Source organism: Bacillus rossius, chromosome 1 (genome assembly GCF_032445375.1).
Source record: "Bacillus rossius redtenbacheri isolate Brsri chromosome 1, Brsri_v3, whole genome shotgun sequence".
In the NCBI taxonomy this organism is placed as follows: Eukaryota; Metazoa; Arthropoda; class Insecta; order Phasmatodea; family Bacillidae; genus Bacillus; species Bacillus rossius.
Window position 1 is genome coordinate 31,758,226 of NC_086330.1, and position 22,507 is coordinate 31,780,732.

General features: G+C 34.2%; 1 protein-coding gene across 1 annotated transcript in view; it reads left to right on the forward strand.

Moving 5' to 3' along the window:
* The window catches only part of LOC134533923 (translation elongation factor 2-like), a 74,482-nt gene that overhangs the window by 47,906 nt on the left and 4,069 nt on the right, over positions 1-22,507 (forward strand). Inside the window, exons 8-11 of the mRNA XM_063371734.1 lie at positions 5,508-5,756; positions 7,633-8,049; positions 9,098-9,803; positions 21,816-21,940. Of these exons, the coding sequence (XP_063227804.1) occupies positions 5,508-5,756; positions 7,633-8,049; positions 9,098-9,803; positions 21,816-21,940 (1,497 nt within the window). The remainder of the gene's footprint in view (positions 1-5,507; positions 5,757-7,632; positions 8,050-9,097; positions 9,804-21,815; positions 21,941-22,507) is intronic.

Here is a 22,507-nt window from a genome sequence, read left to right on the forward strand (position 1 = left end):
AAGAATAAAAATAATGCTTATGTCAAGGTTACCAACTTAACCATGCGTTACAAACTTAAAACATTAAAATGAAAATACTAAATTCAACAAATCTTATTTATTGTCTTTGCAGCCCTAGGCCGTCGCGCAGCTCACGTCTCAAGGAACTTTGCTGTCTGAATAGAGTATGGACAGGTTAGGGTAGGACATAATAGTTTTGGGGAGGGGGGACAATACAAGAACCAGTTAGGAATAATACTGTGCACTACATCATGTGACATTCATCCTGTTTGCTGCGCACAGAACGGCAAGGGTTACAAACCTATTTCTAACACACTGAAGTATAGATATGGTTTTATTATAAAACTAGCTGACCCGGCAGACTTTGTACTGCCTAATTAAATTGCAATAAAGTCCTGTCAAAATGATTTGTAATGTGACATTTTTTTGTTCCTACATATTTTATAGTCGGGGCAAAAATTCTCCTGAACAGAACTGTCACCCTGCTGATTGGGTGTTGTGAATAAGAAATATAATTAAATAAAACATATAAATAAAAAGATAAATAAAAAAAAAAAGTAATCTTTTTATTGTTAATCATGTGAAACATAATAATCTTTATTTTCATTGTAGTGCATGATTAGATCAGTAATTAGCTTGGTTTGTAGCATTTCGGGTTCTTCTACCTAAATTGATTCGTCTAATAGGAGGCATATCTATATTATAGATTATTTTGTCACATGCAATAATTAGCGATCATAGGTAAATAAACACTGCACAAAACACTATATAGGTAAGAATTTGTTTCGTGTATAAGTTGACAAAAGCAAACTCATTAGGGTAGGTAACCTAAAATCCAAGGGAAAAAAAAACACTGACATTGACAGTTTGTTGTTGTTTCAACTTTTTTTTAATTTGATATGACTTGGAGTCAAATCCTTCAAGCCGTATTTAAAATAGGGAAAAGAAATAATAAAAACTTAAACTTATGAAATACTTTTGGTAACGCTGGTTTTGTTTGACTGATGTAATGACTTGAAAACTGATGCATTTTAAAGTAAAACAAATGAAATAATATCGCGAAGCCGACCAAATTGAACTATTCGATTTTGGTTTATTTATTTTATTTATCTGTGCTTCAACGCACACTGTTTTGATAGATATGATTGAACGTTGTACAGAGGTAATAAAGTGCAAATTGACTCTTTGACGTTAGGAACATACCTACATTGTTTAAACAACGAGTGCTCGTTTTAGTTAGAAAACGTTTGTATGGGAAAAAGAAAAGGGCTGGTTTTAGGGTTTTTCCGGCAATTATTCGAATTTTTCTTGCCGTAAAAACCATCTTTGAACTTCAACGAACATTTAAAAAAAAAAAATTGGCCAAATTGGTCCAGGCGTTGTTGAGTTATGCGCTTACCAACACATTTTGCAATTCATTTTTATATTATAGAAGATTGAGTAACCATTTTAGTCAAGGTTTAGCATATTAACTGGTGCATAGTTTTGTTATTATTTAAAACTTTTAGAGAAACTTATCCCTATAACTTAAGTAAAAAAGCAGGTGATCATTTGTTTAACTGCAGTGTAAACAATATAAGTTAAGGAATTTTTAAATCAAAATTAATAAATCTAAATATTGCCTTAAAGATTCTACCTTGAAAAAAATTTATTTAAATAACAATTAGTGTGTTATATCCTTAATATTGAATTCCTAGCCTAATTTTATAATTATAATAATTGTTGCATTTTTTGCTGTATTGACTACTATTTTATATTAAAGGGTCTAAATAAGTTATTCTTTGGTTGTAATCAACTTACTCGTCTGTTTTAGCTATATGTGGGAGCAGTATTAAGTTATTGAGCACTCGTGACGTAGTAAACTAAACTAAATAGTTATGAGTTAAAATAAGTCATGTTTTCTGAATAACCAAGAAATTTTTGGGTTAAAATATGTATCCTTTTTGGGTTTGTATTAATCACATAGATTTTTTAAACCTCAAATAATTTTTTTGTGCACAATAACTCTCATCAATTTCTCATGGTTTTTTTTCTTGATTTTATTTTGATATAGTTTTCTTCTTAATACCTGACAAATACTGACAAGAACATGTTTATTAAACTTGCATAACATATAATAACAGACATAGTTTTGTCATTTGGCAAGACACATTTTTTTTTTTTTTCCCCAAGTATAACAAACTCCATTATGTTAGTTAACTGAATATACCTCAACATTGTTTTACAGCCGAGACTTGTGTACAAGGGTTAAAAGTGTGTGTCGTGCTACAGGAAATGATCAAATCAATGTAGCATTGACACAGTTCTATGGTTGATCAAATGAGTTAGACATCAGCCTTTTTACAGTATCATATGCTTCAATGATGATTGTGTTCAATGATCCTAAAATGTGGTGATGGACATAGAACGGCCAACTGAGAAACATGTGATAATAATCAAAGCTGAAGATAGAAGTGCTTTTTCACACAATGATGTTGAAAGAACTTCAACCTTAAATCTTTTCTTTCTCTATATATGCACGTACAAATGCACGTTCACACACACACACACACACACACACACACACACACACACACACACACACACACACACACACACACACACACACACACACACACACACACACACACACACACACACACACACACACACACACACACACACACACACACACACACACACACACACACACACACACACACACACACACACACACACACACACACACACACACACACACACACACACACACACACACACACACACACACACACACACACACACACACACACACACACACACACACACACACACACACACACACACACACACACACACACACACACACACACACACACACACACACACACACACACACACACACACACACACACACACACACACACACACACACACACACACACACACACACACACACACACACACACACACACACACACACACACACACACACACACACACACACACACACACACACACACACACACACACACACACACACACACACACACACACACACACACACACACACACACACACACACACACACACACACACACACACACACACACACACACACACACACACACACACACACACACACACACACACACACACACACACACACACACAGATATTGTCTGGTTGCTACTCCCAGTTGATGGTTTGTTAAAAGGCTTTATGGATATATTATATTATTTTTTAATTATATTTAGATTTTACATATATTTATTTAGGATGTGCAATTCATCAAGTAACCGTTTTCTTATATTTTCTTAGTAGATAATTAAAAAAACACTTGTACAAATAACCAACCACAAAATTTGCATGTCATATATTAAAATGTCAATATAAATTGTTATTAATGTTATAGGACAAAACCTTTTTAAAAGAAAATTAATTTTTTACAATAAGCACATTTTACTCCAAGCCAATTTTACTATTTAGTATGCTGATCTTAACATGCTTAATAAAGCTCAGCAATTGTTTGTAAAATAAATTGCCAAACTCAAAACTGTACATGTTTGTATATCTACACTGCTAACAGCTTTTACTCTCAACTATAGTCATGTTATTGAAGAAACAATATTATATATGGTAAACTGTATTGTATTTTGCATCCATCAATATGGCATAAAATAGGTTGGAATTTCCTCTTTAAGGTGTTTAATTTTATATCTCTATAACTTAATCATTTTCTTTCAAATTTTGATAATGTAACACACTGATTTGCATAAATCGTGAATCATGGCCTTAAGGTAAAGAAATAATGTTCAGATATGTATCATAGAAAGAAAACTTGTTATTTAAATTTCCTTTTCGGTTATAAATTAAACCTGGCTGTACTATAATAATCTGGCCAAATTGATAGTGAATGCAATCTTACAGTGCTGCATTCTAAAGCAGTGTTTCTCTGTTAATAAAAAATGGATATATCAGTGATATTTTGGAAAGTGGGAAACTTAAGGTTAAAAAAAATTGAAAGGATATTTCTTTCTGAATTTTGCTGTGGAATTCAAAATTGTAAAATTAAACTTGACATTCATTCAAGCCTTAGTTTAATTATCATTTTTTCATTTTGTGTTTCAACTGGTTTACTACATTCAAGTATAACTATTAGAGAATTTTTCATTTATGTAAGAAGTTGAGGGTCCTAATGACAATGTTAATGTCACAATATGGGAATTTCGTTTTATTGAGTTCAACCTAACTTTTAAAGTCAACCTGGGGCACAAACATTTTCAAGCCCCGATTAATCATTATATTTTGAAAAAAATATACATCTGCCCCTCGAACTAATGCTGTTCGATTAGCGTGGTTTTGAAGTAACGACGCCAATTAATTATGGCACAATTTGAAGTAGTGCGGTCATAAATTCGAAGTAGCACAGTTTTCTTAAGTGAATTTTTATTTCCATGTGTGTTCAATATCAATAGCGCTTGTGTAGCATTAAATACAATTCAACAAATTAAAAATGTGACTAATCAACAAACAATATTTTGATCTCTCCTTAATAGCTATTTGCTTCCTTCATTGCGTGTCTATTTACACCATGAGGCATATGAGCAACAGCTCTGGAGAATGCCAGGTTTCAGGGATAGTTTACCTCATGCTTACATGGGTGCGCTAGTGGCAAACCATGGCACACACATTTTTTAAATAACAGTCAAAATATATATTAGCAGGTTAAATAATTTTTCTAATAATAGAAAATTTTAAGTTTATTCTTTTTTTAATTCTTATTAGAACTGAAATATATCTCTTATATTAATAACATTCTGTTATTCAGAAATGTTGTTAGCGCCTTCTTAAAAGTTCTATGCCCAAGCTCTATTATGTATTGTTATTCAACTGTATTAAACATGTATTTGAACAGTAAATTAACTTTAACTGGAGCATTGTCTTGATTAACATGTACTCTTAGGAAATAACATATTTGATTCTGTTTTACTGGAATGAATTAGAGTGTTACTTAGAGGAATGGTGTACCTCTCAAAACAATATTATAATAATTCTGGGGCTAGGATAAAGTTTAAATTGTGTTGTCTAAGGCAGTTTGTAGTTAAACAACTATTTTTTTATTTAGCAGGTATCAAATTACACAGAGTTGCAATGGAGGTAACTGTGCACTCAATGTGTTATACTCTCACATCATAACACTACTCTTGTTCACCTTGTACGCCTACTGTGTTGGAAAAGTTTAGATTTAGATTTGTGAATTAGTACTGTAATGTTTTGTGTGGTTATAAATAAACACTTTCTAAGTGTCTTTTTTTGGTTATGGAGGGGGGAAGGGGTTGAAGTTTGGTCCGTTTCAATTAATGTGTTGTTACACTGGCAGCTGTAGAAAATTTTATTTCTGCATATGCATACCATTTTTGATAAAGTTTACATTTAAATGTTTATTAATGATAGGATTGAGATAGCTGTAAACCAACTAAATTGTAATAAAATCCTTTATTGCCATGATTGTTGTTTTGTCGCAGGTTGTGATGCGAACGTGGCTGCCGGCTGGAGAGGCTCTGTTGCAGATGATAGCCATTCACCTGCCATCGCCAGTCGTGGCTCAGAAATACCGCATGGAGATGCTGTATGAGGGGCCTCTTGATGACGAGGCAGCTATTGGTGTCAAAAACTGTGATCCTAATGCTCCCCTCATGATGTACATTTCGAAAATGGTACCGACTTCTGATAAAGGCAGATTCTATGCCTTTGGTCGTGTTTTCTCAGGCAAGGTTAGTTATTACATTCCAAATGATTGCAGAGAATTTTGTTTTATTTTTAACTGAGCATTTGAGTGCTTTTAAAGTGAGCCAACTGCAATCTTTTTTTAAAATAATATTAAAAGAAAAGTGTTTACAAGATGTCTACAGGTCCTGTAAGTCCTTAAAAAGTAACTATGCTGAATGACTAGTCACAAAGTAAACAGTAACTGTGTTAAGTTACAAAACATTAATTTTCAGTTGCCGTTTGCCAACTTGGGTTTATCTTTTTTACCCCTTCACTTCAGTTGGTCGCACATTAAATAATTGGCGACTGTCCACCTAAATCATGCAGTGCTGCCAAGTATTACAGTCTTTCCATAATGGTTACTGAGTTTAGAATATTTTAATTATGGAGTGTTATGTATTATAAATACAGAGAAACTTATAACACATCAGAAATATCTTTTTTTTTTGTGTTTTCTACAATAAATTTGGCTCCTTTGGCTGGTTGGCTGTTAGCTGCAAATATTGCACAATAATTCTGTTGTCTGCTCAAGGAACCACATTTTTTTGTGATTAGTGTGGGTAATGTTTTGGCGACAGTGGAATGGGTTGCAACAGCCAACAGCGGAACCAGCTACTGTTGTGTTTTCTTCAGTGTTGCCTTTAAGTTATGAGTATATTAGTAAACCATAAGCATGCTGCCATTTTTATGCTTTGGACTTAAGAGAGTAGTGTGAATGTTTTGTAATAGCTACACAAAGGTGTGGCTGCAGTGTGGCCACCCGTTCAGGAAACAGAACTATTTTGTCTGTGTTACAAAAATACATGGAATGGAACAATTGCAGGCTGGGCCATGTAAGAAGCAGGGGAACATGTATAAAAAATTAATAACTGTCTCACACATGGTATGTTAACACACGGTTCATATGCCTCCTTAATATCATTAAAAAAAATGCTTAATTGCATAATTGCATAAGGGTTCTTGAGTCCTTAAATTTCACTAACAATCCTTTGAAATTCCTTAATAAAGACAGAGCGTGCAACTAATGGATAAATGCTAGTATTTTAATCTTCCCCCCCCCCCCCCCCCCCCCCCCCCCCCCCCCCCCCCCCCCCCCCCGTTATGGCAGCTAACAAAGCTTTGTGAATGCGCAGTTTAATTGGTGAATTTCGGGCAGTGTTATATGGACACTATATTCGGGTTGGATGTGTGATCCAGAGATAACTCTATTACTAATTGTAATTATCTGTACAAATTGAACAGTTAAATTTTTATAATTTCTTTTTTTTATTTTGTGATATTAAAAATAGTTTTCTCTCTCTTAATATGAGTAAACAACATGAAGGGTACTTTAAACACTCCTTAATTTTGTATTGCCTTGGAGGCGTGAACCCTGTAACAAATCATTGCCTCATCACATATTGTGACCCAAATAAAGGAACTTTTTTCATCTCATATATTTTTACAGCTCTGCTGTCAGTATGGTTTTGTTGTAAACGTAGCCTATTTTGGTCTTGTCTTTTGTGTCTCTTGGTGTACCGTTCACACTCTGTTAGCATTTCATTATTGGGATATTTTTTTGTAGTGTTTGCATTAATAATTTCATCACACATTTTTACTTATATAATTTTTAGTTCATATCAAATTTGAATTAAAATATCAAGAGTCTGGAACTGCTCTCCCTTCTCTCTTCCCTCATTTTTTAAAATGGTTTATAAGTCAATATTTAAATGATTTTTTTTACCTTTATATTTAGATGTGTTTTAGGTTACAGCATTCATAACCTCAATGTCTATTGTTACACATAAATGATATACGAATAATAAATTTAGAATTCTCACATAGTGATAGTGGTGGGATTGAAATAAGGTTTGTAAGCATAGGAATATGTGTGGTGTGCAGGTGGCCTCGGGAATGAAGGCACGTATCATGGGGCCCAACTACACCCCAGGCAAGAAGGAGGACTTGTACGAGAAGGCGATCCAGCGCACCGTCGTGATGATGGGGCGCTATGTGGAGTCCATCGAGGACGTACCGAGCGGCAACATCTGCGGCTTGGTGGGTGTGGACCAGTTCCTGGTGAAGACTGGAACCATCACCACCTTCAAGGATGCACACAACATGAAGGTGATGAAGTTCAGCGTGTCGCCGGTGGTGCGTGTTGCTGTGGAGCCCAAGAACCCGGCCGATTTGCCCAAGCTGGTGGAAGGGCTCAAGCGCCTGGCAAAGTCCGACCCCATGGTGCAGTGCATCATCGAGGAGTCGGGCGAGCACATCATTGCTGGCGCTGGCGAGCTGCATCTTGAGATTTGCCTCAAGGTACGAGAATAAGATTCCTTATGGCATTCCTGGTTTACAGTTACGAGTTAGGAAGCGCAAGTGGGCCCTTGCAATGAGGGGAGCTTAATTTCTGGGCTGAGGGGACCAGTAGTTTAGTAGTATAGTACTCCTTCGTGATTTTGTTTTTATTGTGTCTTGGATAATTTTTTTTTGCTTAAAAATGTAGCTTTTGGTAAATGCCTCTATAACTCATAAATTTTGTTTTGTATTGATTTATGCTTGTATTATTTAAGTTCACTGCAGAGACCAAGTTTTCCAATTCAATTATTTTGAAATAAGGTGTGTTTCTGAAAACAGCTGTATTTAAAATGAAACATGTTCAAGAAGTTATTTGTGGGAATTCACTAATAGTGGACTAATTATCCAGGAAAAGATAATATATTTTGAAGTGATTAAGGAGTACTTTTTGATAAATAATGTCTTACAAATATTTTATTGTGAAATGTTTTGCCCATAAAGTGAATTTGAATAAGATTTTCAATTACTTTGTATAAATTGATAAAATTAAGTTATTATATGAAGTTACAATAAATGTTCTCTTAATGTTCAGAATGTCTATATGTCATGAAAGTTGTGAAAAAGTAAGGAAACTGAAAAAGTTGGCGAACAGTTACAACCGCGAAACTTAGTTTCTGGCAGCTTTCTACTAACTTGTATTTTGTTTTTTTGAGATTCATTTTAGTTTATAGTCTCACAATAAATATAGATACTGTCCATTTAAATCATGTGAAAATTATTTTCGAGCATTCTAATTAAAATTGTAAGATGTTCCTGTGAATAGTAATATATTTTGTAGTAAATATAAATTTGGTTGTTTTTATACAAACATTCTCTGATATAAACAGTGTAAGTAAATTTTATCAAAAGGTCCTGAAAAAAGTTTTGTAATTGTTACATCAGGTAGAGAGCTTATAGTAGGTTTTAGTAATGTATAACATTTTTCTATCACTTTTAAAATGTAGTTTTTTTAATATTACATAGGTTCTGTTTGTTCTTTCAAAATAAGAGAATGAATTTGTGTTTGCAGGATTTGGAAGAGGACCATGCCTGCATTCCGATTAAAAAGTCTGATCCGGTCGTGTCTTATAGAGAAACAGTGTCCAACGAGTCAGACCAGATGTGCCTGTCAAAATCGCCCAACAAGCACAATCGTCTGTTCATGAAAGCATGCCCGATGCCGGATGGTTTACCGGAAGCCATCGACAGTGGACAGGTGAATCCAAGGGACGAGGTCAAGGTCAGAGCTCGCTATCTTGCCGATAACTTTGAGTATGATGTGGTGGAAGCAAGGAAGATCTGGGCTTTTGGCCCGGACGGCACGGGACCCAACCTGCTGATGGACTGCACCAAGGGAGTGCAGTATCTGAACGAGATAAAGGACTCTGTGGTGGCAGGCTTCCAGTGGGCCACGAAGGAGGGTGTTCTGTCGGAGGAGAACTTGCGAGGTGTGCGATTCAATATCCATGACGTCACCCTCCACACGGATGCCATCCATCGAGGCGGTGGCCAGATCATTCCGACGACTCGTCGCTGTCTCTACGCCAGTATTCTGACGGCTGAGCCCCGTCTCATGGAGCCCGTGTACTTGTGCGAGATACAGTGCCCAGAGGTAGCAGTGGGTGGCATCTATGGTGTGCTGAACAGACGTCGTGGCCACGTGTTTGAGGAGATGCAGGTGGCTGGAACACCTATGTTCGTAGTCAAGGCGTATCTGCCCGTCAACGAGTCGTTCGGTAAGTGTTCTATAGTATAGTGCTTACATCCTAGCTTTAATATGTTAACATCACAATATTGATTTTCTTTTTTAAGGTTAATATTATTTTAGATATTTTGCATTTTGTGTTAACTGGATTAAAAAAGTTTTTATCGAATAATTATCGCACTATAGGCCTATGCAAATATTTGAATTTTCGACTATCAAAGGGAATTGTTTATTATTCATATTCAATTAGATTTTTTTTTACCAAAACTTCAAAAAAATTAATATTTAGTTGTTTACGAATACAGCTTTGCGCAATTTAAAAGTGGAAAAATTTCAGGATCACAGAAGATTTTCTTGTCAAGCGTGACAAAATTTTCACAAAATATTTTTAATGTTTTAGGGTAATATTTATGTAAAATTTTTTGCCACAACTGACCACAAAATTTTTGAACAGACTAATATAGTGAAGCTGTATTTAACACAGTAATTTGGAAACATTACTAACACCCACCTTATCAGCTAAAGTATTTTATGGAGAAGAGAGTCCAGGAGGTCGTTATAAATAGATTAGAACTGACAGCATACTGATAAGGATAAATAGCACAAGTGTTAAAGTTGACAGTTTTCAGATCGGAGGTTAGAAACCAGGATGTGATTTAGTTTCATTCAGAACAGGGTGGCGAAGAGAAAAAAAACTTGTATAGATCCTGTGGAAACATCTGGTTGCATACTCACAGCAAAGATGACTGGATATAGCCCCACACTAAGGCAATTATCTTGTCATGCATGGCCCAAAAAATAGTCACACCAAGAAGGGGGAGGGGGGATAACTTTGCTTCTTGTACCAAGCACACTTAGCTCTGGACAGAAAAAGAACAACATTCTTAGCAGCTACTGTGTTCCAACACTGTATTTAAAACAAGCCAAAAAAATATAATCCATAATGTTCATATTAATATAAATAATGATTTATTTTCACTTAGTAAAACATTCAAACAAACTATTTTTATTTTTTTTAGGTTTATATCATATTTAACTATACACCTATCCCTCACTTAGCACATCTTCAGATTGTGCAAATTCATTTAGTGCTATGTTAATTTTACTGCCCCAGTCTTGAATAGCACGTCTGTAAATTTCAGTTAGCGTGAAATCTCCGCAGGCAAAAAAAAACGTTGAGCATGACACCACGAAGTCAGTTTCAACTTCTGTAAACAACAGATGTGCCATGGCATTCAGTTAGTCACACAAGGGAGGAAGAGATGCGCACGCAGGTCTGACTACACTATTGGCTGTTGTACAAACATCAGCTATGGTAAGTTAAGTTGCGGCTATGGATTGTAAAGGACCAAATGTTTTTATGTCTGCGCATATGCCGCCGTACCATACCGTTGTCACCTGGCCACAGACTGTGCCGCCAACTCAGTTTTGCCAGTGGCAGGGAATTCACACAAACAAAAGCAACGTCTGCCCATTCATCTGCCGGTAACCGTACGTGCGTAATCATCTGCAGTTGGAATCCTAGTGGAATAATGGCTTCCAAGTGAGAGTATAATGTATCGTGTTCAAGTATTTGAGACAAAACTAGAGGCATTACTGCGTGCAAATTGTCATGAAGGCCACACTTATGTTGGTCACACTTTAGTTTTAACGTTTTAAGCAATTCAACTGTGCGCACAATCGTACAAAATAAGGACTCAATCAAAAGTTTATATAAGTCTGTTTCTATTGGTTGTACTAGCGAGAATATATTTGACATTAGATACAGGAACAGAAATGAACAGATGATTCACGTGGAAAAGGTTGTTAAATGAATGTTGCAATGGAAAAAAAAATCATTGGCCTAACAGGATTGGTGTGAACCAGGTGGTGATACGTGAATTAGCACTTAAATTTTTGAAAAAATAAAATGTAATTATCCGGACAGTAATATCGGTTTCACTGTTAGTAAAGGATGGTTTGGAAAGGTACGTGACGTGAGTTGGTCACGTCCAGACGGGCAAGTCAGCCAGCATAACCACGTATCTCCCGTTACGCAGTGTCGTATTTTTCATACAAAGTTTGACGGGAGGCATATAAAATTAATGGTGTGACATATTTATCGTTGAGTGTTATCCTTCTCATTTATATTACGTAAAGTATATTTTCCTACACAATTTTGGAACACATTAAATAAATTAGCCTTGCTATTTATGGAAACTAATGCTTCAGATTAGGTGATTTCTAATAACACGAGCATTTTTAGTAACTCATTAGTCATGCTTAGTGAGGGATTGGTGTAGAATAAAACTGCTCACTGTGCATTCTTTTTAAACTCAACCTCTTGAAGTTTCTTCATACATATTGCAATTGCTTTACATATTTGCTTTGCACTGTTAATTAAAAATTTTTTGCAATTCCTATTTTGATTTACCATGAAAAGTAATTATTTATATTTTCCATTAAAATTTGAATATTTCAACAAAATTTTACCTATAGTAATTGTAGCTGAATCATCCTAACCAAACTTTCACTTTAATATTATTTATCTAATTTCCCAGAAGCCACTACACTACACATATACTTCTTCTTTCGATATGTACCCTCTTTTATCACATAATGGTCGCACTCGCGTAATCGTCGCACCCATATTTTAGGGTGTCAAAATTTGGATTAAAAAAACCTCTCGCGTAAACGTCGCATAATGTTTTTGGTCCTGCTATTAGTTTCAGAGCGCTTTCTGTGGGTATTTTTTCCATATAAAACGATGTTTTTTAAAATAGAAACCCAATATTTATTCGGACATTACCACTTACTTATTTAATTAACGGAAATACGAAGTTGTCTGATGTGTAAATTATCTTTTAAAGACTTTTTAAACGTTATAACCTTCATCCGTTCGTCACCGTTGCCGCGGTGTACCTCGTACAAAACTGTAGCCAGCGGTCGTTGCAATCATTAATGTTTGGTTATTGCTTTTCGTATAGAGCGCGCGCACGTAGTCGAATATCGATATCTCGCCGAATGCATAAAACGCGCGCTCTCTATCAGGTGCTGAGTTAACTACATTTGATGGCCCGCATTCTTTCGTGTTGTGTACTACGGTAGTTATGCGTTTGTTCGGCTTGCATTTATATCACAGATGTTTTTCTATTTAAAGTTGAATAAAGGTTTTTGTTGCATGACATTCATTTAAATTGTTTGGCGTGCTCTTTTATACTTCCCTTTTTAAATAAACGAACCTTTCCATGAATGGGTTTTGTTTTTATAAATAACTTTATCTAACAAAAAAAATTTTTCCCGCATAATCGTCGCACCCCTACTTTTCAAACTTGATTTTAGAATAAAATGTGCAACGATTATGCGAGAAAACATGGTATTTGTTATATGTGGGGAAAAAAATTCTAGTGGGATTCTAATTCTTACTATTCAAATTTTATATACGTATTTGAGAATAATTTAATATTTGTATTTGAGAATAATTTAATATTTGTATTTGAGAATAATTTAATATTTGTATTTGAGAATAATTTAATATTTGTATTTGAGAATAATTTAATATTCATATTTGATTCGAACCAAAAAAACTGGTATAGCCCAGGCCTATTATACTGTTTTTTTAGGCTTACACATCTGCATGTACTCGAGATTTGAGTTTTGAGTTGAGTTTTTTTGTAATGACTTGAGCTTGTTGCTTTTCAGAAACTCAAGATTTGAGTGAGCTTTTTTTTCTATACCTTAAGATAATTATGACTGTCATTATTTTGGAATAAAAGTCTTACTACCCTAGTATCGTTTACTTAATAATAATGTAACATTGTCTACCGTATATACATAAATACAGTAGAATATAATTTTTCATGTCCAGGATTTACGAATTCCGATAATTATAATATCTTTTTTTTACTGTCTTTACTTTCCCGCTTTAAAGGAAAGCAATTCCTGCCGGTTACATTGCAACAGCACTGTATTTAATAACAAATCATCAGAAAAGTGAATTTTATTTACGTATTATACATAATGTACTATCTGTGGTTACAGCAGCTTCATTTGCCATTGTAAGTGACCTACTTTTTTTGTGCCACGTGCCACAGTAAACCATATGGCCATGAACCAAAATTTTGGTGACTGAACATCAAAAATAAGTTTTGTTTTAAATTCTATTAAGCATGAAACAAGTTGTAAATGTGGTTTTTACATGAACAAACAGTGGATTACTGGGCCCTTATTAAAATAAGTTTTAAAGCAATGTACCCAATTACTGTAAATATGGCATCTTGATGCATGTTCGGTGATGCTCGTTTTACCACATTAGAAATATTTTGGAAAAGCAGATGGCAGCACTGAATTTCTAAACATTGCAACGTGCACTGGAAACATTTGTTAATTTTTTTTCAATTCCTGAGCATAAACAGTCATTTTGAAAGAAATAGAAGAAAGTTTTGAAAGAACTGTGGGAATTTTCATCGGAATATCTCTAAAAATGACTCCTAGATAGATAGATAGATAGATAGATAGATAGATAGATAGATAGATAGATAGATAGATAGATAGATAGATAGATAGATAGATAGATAGATAGATAGATAGATAGATAGATAGATAGATAGATAGATAGATAGATAGATAGATAGATAGATAGATAGATAGATAGATAGATAGATAGATAGATAGATAGATAGATAGATAGATAGATAGATAGATAGATAGATAGATAGATAGATAGATAGATAGATAGATAGATAGATAGATAGATAGATAGATAGATAGATAGATAGATAGATAGATAGATAGATAGATAGATAGATAGATAGATAGATAGATAGATAGATAGATAGATAGATAGATAGATAGATAGATAGATAGATAGATAGATAGATAGATAGATAGATAGATAGATAGATAGATAGATAGATAGATAGATAGATAGATAGATAGATAGATAGATAGATAGATAGATAGATAGATAGATAGATAGATAGATAGATAGATAGATAGATAGATAGATAGATAGATAGATAGATAGATAGATAGATAGATAGATAGATAGATAGATAGATAGATAGATAGATAGATAGATAGATAGATAGATAGATAGATAGATAGATAGATAGATAGATTGTTTAGATAGATAGATTGTTTAGATTAGATAGATAGATAGATAGATAGATAGATAGATAGATAGATTGTTTAGATTAGATAGATAGATTGATTGATTAGATAGATAGATTGATTGATTAGATAGATTGATTGATTAGATAGATAGATTGATTGATTAGATAGATAGATTGATTGATTAGATAGATAGATTGATTGATTAGATAGATAGATTGATTGATTAGATAGATTGATTGATTAGATAGATTGATTGATTGATTAGATTGATTGATTGATTAGATTGATTGATTGATTAGATTGATTGATTGATTGATTAGATAGATTGATTGATTGATTAGATAGATTGATTGATTGATTAGATAGATTGATTGATTGATTAGATAGATTGATTGATTGATTAGATAGATTGATTGATTAGATAGATAGATAGATTGATTGATTAGATAGATAGATAGATTGATTGATTAGATAGATAGATTGATTAGATAGATAGATAGATTGATTAGATTGATTGATTGATTGATTAGATTGATTGATTGATTGATTAGATTGATTGATTGATTGATTAGATTGATTGATTGATTGATTAGATTGATTGATTGATTGATTAGATTGATTGATTGATTAGATAGATTGATTGATTGATTAGATAGATTGATTGATTGATTAGATAGATTGATTGATTAGATAGATTGATTGATTAGATAGATTGATTGATTGATTAGATAGATTGATTGATTAGATAGATTGATTGATTTGATTGATTAGATTGATTTGATTGATTAGATTGATTGATTGATTGATTAGATTGATTGATTGATTGATTAGATTGATTGATTGATTAGATTGATTGATTGATTGATTAGATAGATAGATTGATTGATTAGATAGATAGATTGATTGATTAGATAGATAGATTGATTGATTAGATAGATTGATTGATTAGATAGATAGATTGATTGATTAGATTGATTGATTGATTGATTAGATAGATAGATAGAATAGATAGATTAGATAGATAGATTAGATAGATAGATAGATTAGATAGATAGAATTTACTGATCTCTACTGGAATATGTGTGTTATATGTTTGAATTAATCATGAATTTTGTTATGTTCAAAATTCGTAAGGTCGTAACGAGGTTTGCAGAATTGAGGTTTTACTATGTGAAAGAAATGTAATCAGTGTTTTTGTATGCCACATTATCTCAGTCTTCACAAATTTCAAGAAAATTGGTAATTTTGAACAAACTTATGGAAGTTGTGATGCATGGAATTTTTTTGGTGTAGTAAAAAATTTTAATGAACATATGAAAAATTCAACTTGCTTGACTTGACTTACTCACGAGTTTTTGCCTAGAACTCAACTTGAAAAACCTCTGCTCACAAATGTCTATTTTAGGGTGTCAAAATTTGAAAAATAAATTCTTGCTTAAGTCGCATGATGATTTGGGTCCCACTGTTAGATTCAAAGCACTTTGTGTAGGTAGTAGACATGCCCTTACCAAAGATCACAGGACAAAGCACTGTGCAACAACAATGTTGCTGTCAGGTAGTGTTGTAGTTATAATGGAAAAATACAGTAATTACAATTACAGTACAAACTGTAAAAGTTTTACTTGCATAATATGATTTCCAGTCCATGTTTTTGTCCTGCCATTTTCTCCAGATGTACATTATTTTTTTCCCATGTAAGATGTTGCCCATAAATTTCTTTTCCCATATAAAACAATTTGAAATCCAATGTTCGTTATGATATTACAACTTACTTATTTAATTAACATATAATAAGTTGTCCGATGTGTAAATTTTCTTAGACTTTTTTGTTGCCGCTGTGTAGCACATTTAAAAATGTAGCCAGGGCTAGTTGGCATCATTCGTGTTTGATTATGTTGATGTTGGTATAGAATGTGCTTATATAGTTAAATATCAATATAGATTTCTTGCTGGTTACGCGCTCTGTCTTGTGCTGAGTAAACTACACTTAATAGCCTGCACTCTTTTGTGGGTAGTGTGTACTATGACGATAGTTATGGGTACACTACAATAGTTCAGGCTCACTGTTTTTGTTTTTCTATTTTAAGTTGAAGTGTTGAGATATTTTAATGTTCAGGTGTAATTCCTTTTTTAAAAATTTTATTACTAAAATAATAAAAAATGTCATCGTTAGAATGGTTAGCTACAAATTATATATAACCCTTATTTATTTATATCATTAAAACTGCTCACAAATTGCTGATCAGGTGTCAAGGGATAATCTTTTGGTAGTTAATATAGTTATTTATTAACACTGCCAACATATGTTGCATACATAGCAAAATTTCATTGGCCGAAATTAACAGATTTCAATTGTGAACTGGGTTCACACAAGTCATGTGCACAGTTGTACGCATGGTCTGCTATGCACTCACTTAAATTTTTCAATTGTGAACCCAGCCTTATTTGTTCTGCTGCCCCTGTGTAGCTCGTAATGTAACAGTCACTGGCTGGCATTATGTCTGCCTAAGATGCCTGTATAGTGTGTGCGAACGTAGTTGAATATAGATATTGATAGCTCATCAATTGCATACAGCATGCACACGCTTGTCTTGTGCCGAGTAAATTATATTTTTTTTAAGGCTAGACATTGTAGCTAGTTGTACTATGACGATGATGGTTATCGGAACACTACTCTAGTTCCGTTTTCGTGTTTTGTAATATTTATTTACTAGTAATATGATGTCAACTAAAGGTGGATGAATTAAATGCAAAAACTGAAATTTGTTCAAGTTCAGCTAACTCGATTATTTGGGCTCAGATTATCTGTGCTTGGATTTAATTAAATTATTAGTTTGTTATATTCTGAAACTTAAAAATTTATTGCATCCTCCGGCACACCAGCACGTTACCATGTCAGAAACACCGACCCTTCTTATCTCCTACCCCCTCACCTGTCATATTTGTCACACTTAAATCTGAGGGTGCCTGCCGAGTGATGTCTGGCTGGCATTCTGCTGGAGGATGGGTCACTGGGGGCAGGGCCGGTCCTAGGTATAAGCAAGCTACGCGGCCGCATAGGGCGCTGGTCAAAGGGGGGCGCCGAGCCGCCGGAGGCGGCAAACCCCCGGCCTTGTCCATGGTACATATTAGTACCTAGTTTACGTGACCCGGTCGGAAATTGAACCCGGATCGCCTTGGTGGAATGCGATCGATCTAACCGCTCTGCCGCCGCGGCCCCAAATATAAAATAATAAGCACTAATATCAGAGAGAAGAGAATATTTGTTAATAAACAAGCAGTTAGAGTAGAGTGTTTCTTCATGGCATTACTTATTTTTTCTTGTTTAGTTTGCACATTCTCGTGACATACTGCGAAGGTGTTTATCATTAACTTATGTACCACGCCCTCTAAAGTGTGACGTCTCGTCGGAACGAATTTGATGGGCCCAACTTTATCATCACGCAAGACGCATGACGCAGCAGAGCACTGTAAAGCAGACGATATCTCTCTTTCTCAAACATGCCACACCCCTTTTTCAACGCGTCTGTTAGGTAATATGAACTCGTCCGTAAATAATACCTCGGCAAGGCAGCGTGGGAATAGGATGATATTGACGTGAAATGGAAATGCCATTCCCGAATTAGTTGTGTCAACGGAGTTGTACGAATTGGTTGTGTGAAGGTTATATTTTATTTTGTTGCCTATAAACTAATAATGCTGTGCAACTGTGGTTTTCGTGTGGTTGTAATTATTTTTAATTAACATAATGTTGAGTAGTAAAAAAACATCTGGGTCATTTAACCGCAAAAGTAAATTAAAATATGCGAAAGAAGATGAGAAGCAATCGAAAGCTTTACAGAGATTTTTTTCGACTTCAACTTTCGTAAAAGAATTAGACAAACAAATTTTTGCCGAGCATGTTGGTGTCGGTGAAGAGTTGTCAGTGTCGGAGGCTGTCGCAAAACCGCCAACAAGTCAGCAATTGACAGTGTTAGAGGCTGTTACACACTTGGGATAGAAATGAGTTGAAGGATGCTTGTAATTTTCTAGACAGTGTTTTAAGTGATGGAGCAGATCGTAATATAAACGGAGTTGAACTGTTTGACGAGCTACAAATTTTTGGACTTATGCTGCAGTCTGATAGTTCTCCAGCTAAAGCGTTGTCATTCATAACCAAAAATGGTTATATGGACACCTTCTCAAACATTTTTGTTGTGCTGAGAATTCTTCTGACTCTTCCGGTTTCAGTGGCCAGTGGTGAAAGAAGTTTTTCTAAGTTAAAACTGATAAAAACTTATTTAAGATCAACTTTGTCTCAAGAGCGTTTGAGTGGGCTGGCAACAATGGCCATTGAAAATGAGTTGCTTAATGAAATGGACACCGATTTCATACTCAATGAATTCGCAAAAATGAAAGCCAGAAAAATCTCTTTTTAATTATTTATTTTTAATTTTGCCATGCGTTCTTATAATGTGAGTGTAGTTATGTTCATTTACATTCTCTATTTTATGTACAGTTATAACATAGGTGCATTTTTTATTCTTGTAAAAATTGATGCAAGTTTGTAAATTATTTTATCTATAATCATGATTTAATTTATTAACCACTTAACATTCCAATAACATTTTCAAAAGCTGTTCCGGAAAAATCACTTTTTTTTTATTACTTAAAAGGAAAATACTTTAGAAATGTAATGAACAACCGTTGGCCTTTTTTTAATTTGTTTGTTTATGAAATATGAAGGACTATAATTTTACCACATTTTTATCCCGAGTTAACTCGGCCAGTCATTATGTCGGCGTAAATATGTTATTCTTGCAGCGGAAATGGAAATAATATAATATTTTGTGATTCGATTTAATTTCGAGTAATTAATTCCGTTTGCATTAAGTAAAAACTAATTATTAGTAGGAAAAAATCGTTACAAAATGCTGCTCTGCTACCACATTGTAACATATGCTGGGCTTCAGATAAACACTCAATAAATGAATAAGTAAAAAAAATAATACCTTGGAAGCGTGCTGGGCCCATAACCCGAAGTCTGAGGATCGGAACCACGCTTTGCTACCATTTTCTAAATCCGATCCTTCAATATCCACTAACTCGCCTGTTTCCATTTCAAAACAAAATAAAAATAACTGAAAGAAATTCACAAATTACATTTTATATTCGTACCCGAATACAAAAGAATACATCGCAAGACATATGGCAATATCCATGGCAAAACTCACTCAAAATAAAAATAAATTATTCAGTTTATATATTCATACAATTATTTATGAAATACGCATACGAAAATGAAAGAAATTGTCTACTTGAGTGTCGCAAAACTCGCGAAAAAACAGTACCCTAGCTATTATCTCTGATCACTGCACTGTGCACATTAAGTTAAAGAAATCTAAATAGATACTGCACCCTGTCAAGGAAATAATAAACTAAATATTTGCAAACAAACAAGTGTAAGTTACGAACCTTTCATGAACACACTTATCATCTTGCGTGTTGGCAAGTGCACAGAGCTTCCATCTTGTTACAAAGCTTGAAGTATACACAGATAGTCGATATTTGCCGCAATATACATGGCAAAAAAGTAAACTACAAGCGCGAAGAAACACGACGGAAATATTCGGGATACATAACGAAGGACAGCAAAGTGAATTGTGTCACGAGTATACTCGGGTTAGCATAAAATTACCACTTTATATAACCCGAGTTAAATGGGGTTAACATGTTAAGTGGTTAAAGTAGTGGGTGTATAATTAATATTACAGATAACCACGTGGTACTGCTTTAAAAACCAAAATTATCAAAAGCTCTTTAATAATGTTATCATTTTCGATTTTTTTTAATTTGGTGGGGTGGGGGGGGGGGGGGGGCAAATATGATGTTCGCTTACACTTGAAAAATGTGTAGGGCCGGCCCTGACTGGGGGGGTGAGAGAGGGGAGACTAACCAGAATGTGTGTGTGTGTGCATGTGTGCGTTTCACAATCTTATCTTGAGCAGTGTTGATTTAATTTTACCTTTTTTGGACCATGTAAATGACCATGAACTAGCATCATGTGTGAAGGAAGTTTTTACATGTCTAGCGTGACAGTTTATGTATCCAACAATTTTGTTTTCTTTTGCTATTTATTTCCCATCCTTTAATGTCTAACATTTCATGACAAACACTGCAGCCACGATTCCAAGATGTGCACGTATTGCTACAGCCATATTTGATTTATGGAAACTTTCCTGTGTTGTGTCTGTGAAAAGCACGCCTCCCTCTGAGAAATGGTATATTAAAGTGCAACACATATACTCCTCTAGCCTGGAACAAGTATCTCTGCGTGCTAGTTTTATAAACGGAGTAGGAACTGAGAAAGAGAATAACTTTCTACCTAAGGGTAGAAAAATTAAATACAAAAAGGGGGGGTGGAGTGGACTGCCACCTCTAGCAGATGAAGAAAGACCACATGGAGACAGTGCCACAATTTTACATTCCAATAAGCTGAAAGACAGTACACAAAGACTTAACTTGTGCTCAGAATTCTACTGAAGACAAATAATGTGGTGTGGCTCTTACTGTGAAACTGATTAGCCAAGTTTTTTTTTTTTTTACAGGTTTTTAATTATTTTGGAATCTGTAGGTTACAACTAACACGGATAATCGAGAGTTTACTGTAAATTATTTTCAGAAACATTTTTAAATGCAAACTCAATTTGTATTTTTTTGTATCATTTTATTCAACCATTTATATAATTGAAAATTAAATTGTTTCTACAAGAATTGTAGCTTTTTGTTAATTTGTTTGTGTATATGTTAAGCATACTATGAAGGAGAATAAATATTCCACTTCTCCCGTTAGTTTTTTTTAAGACAGTCCCTTGAATAACATCTTAAATAGGTTTCAGTGTAACTGCAGCCAAAATATCAAATGTGAAATGTAACCCTGTTTTTTAAAGGTTAGTGTGTTTTTGTGCAGGTTTCACAGCAGACTTGAGGAGTAACACAGGCGGACAGGCATTCCCACAGTGTGTGTTTGATCACTGGCAGATCCTGCCCGGGGACCCCCTGGACTCTGGTACCAAGCCGTACTTGGTTGTGCAGGTCAGCATTTTTAGTAGCCAACTTACTGTGAAATACCATTTCAAAGTTTAAAGGGTTTCAAATAAATTATGCTTGTTTGTTGTGTGCAGTCATTAATTTAGATAAGAATTTATATTAGTGATGTCAAAGAAATTAATTTATTATTTGAGTGGCCAGAAAACAAGTTTTGGTATTACAGTGAAACTCCTTAAACTTCGAGAGACCAGTAAAATAAGTTTAAATTATAGGTCAGACTGTTTCTGCTTTAAAAATTCTAAGCATATAAGGATATAACTTATAATTTTAATTCATTTATGATATTATATTTTCATATTTTAGCATTTGTAATTCGTTTGAACCGTTTTGATAAACTTGGATATTAAATCTGTGCATCTAAATAAATCAGCCTGGGGAAAGGTTAACTTAATTTTTTTTTTCCTTCTACCTGTTTCTTCTTAAAAATGTTCTCTTTTCAAATGTCAAGTCACCTTTTTTTTCTCTTTGTTAAAGTGGCACAATATCAGTTTTAAATACATAATGGCTTTTTTATGAAATTACTAATAGAAAAATCTTTAATATACCATTTTT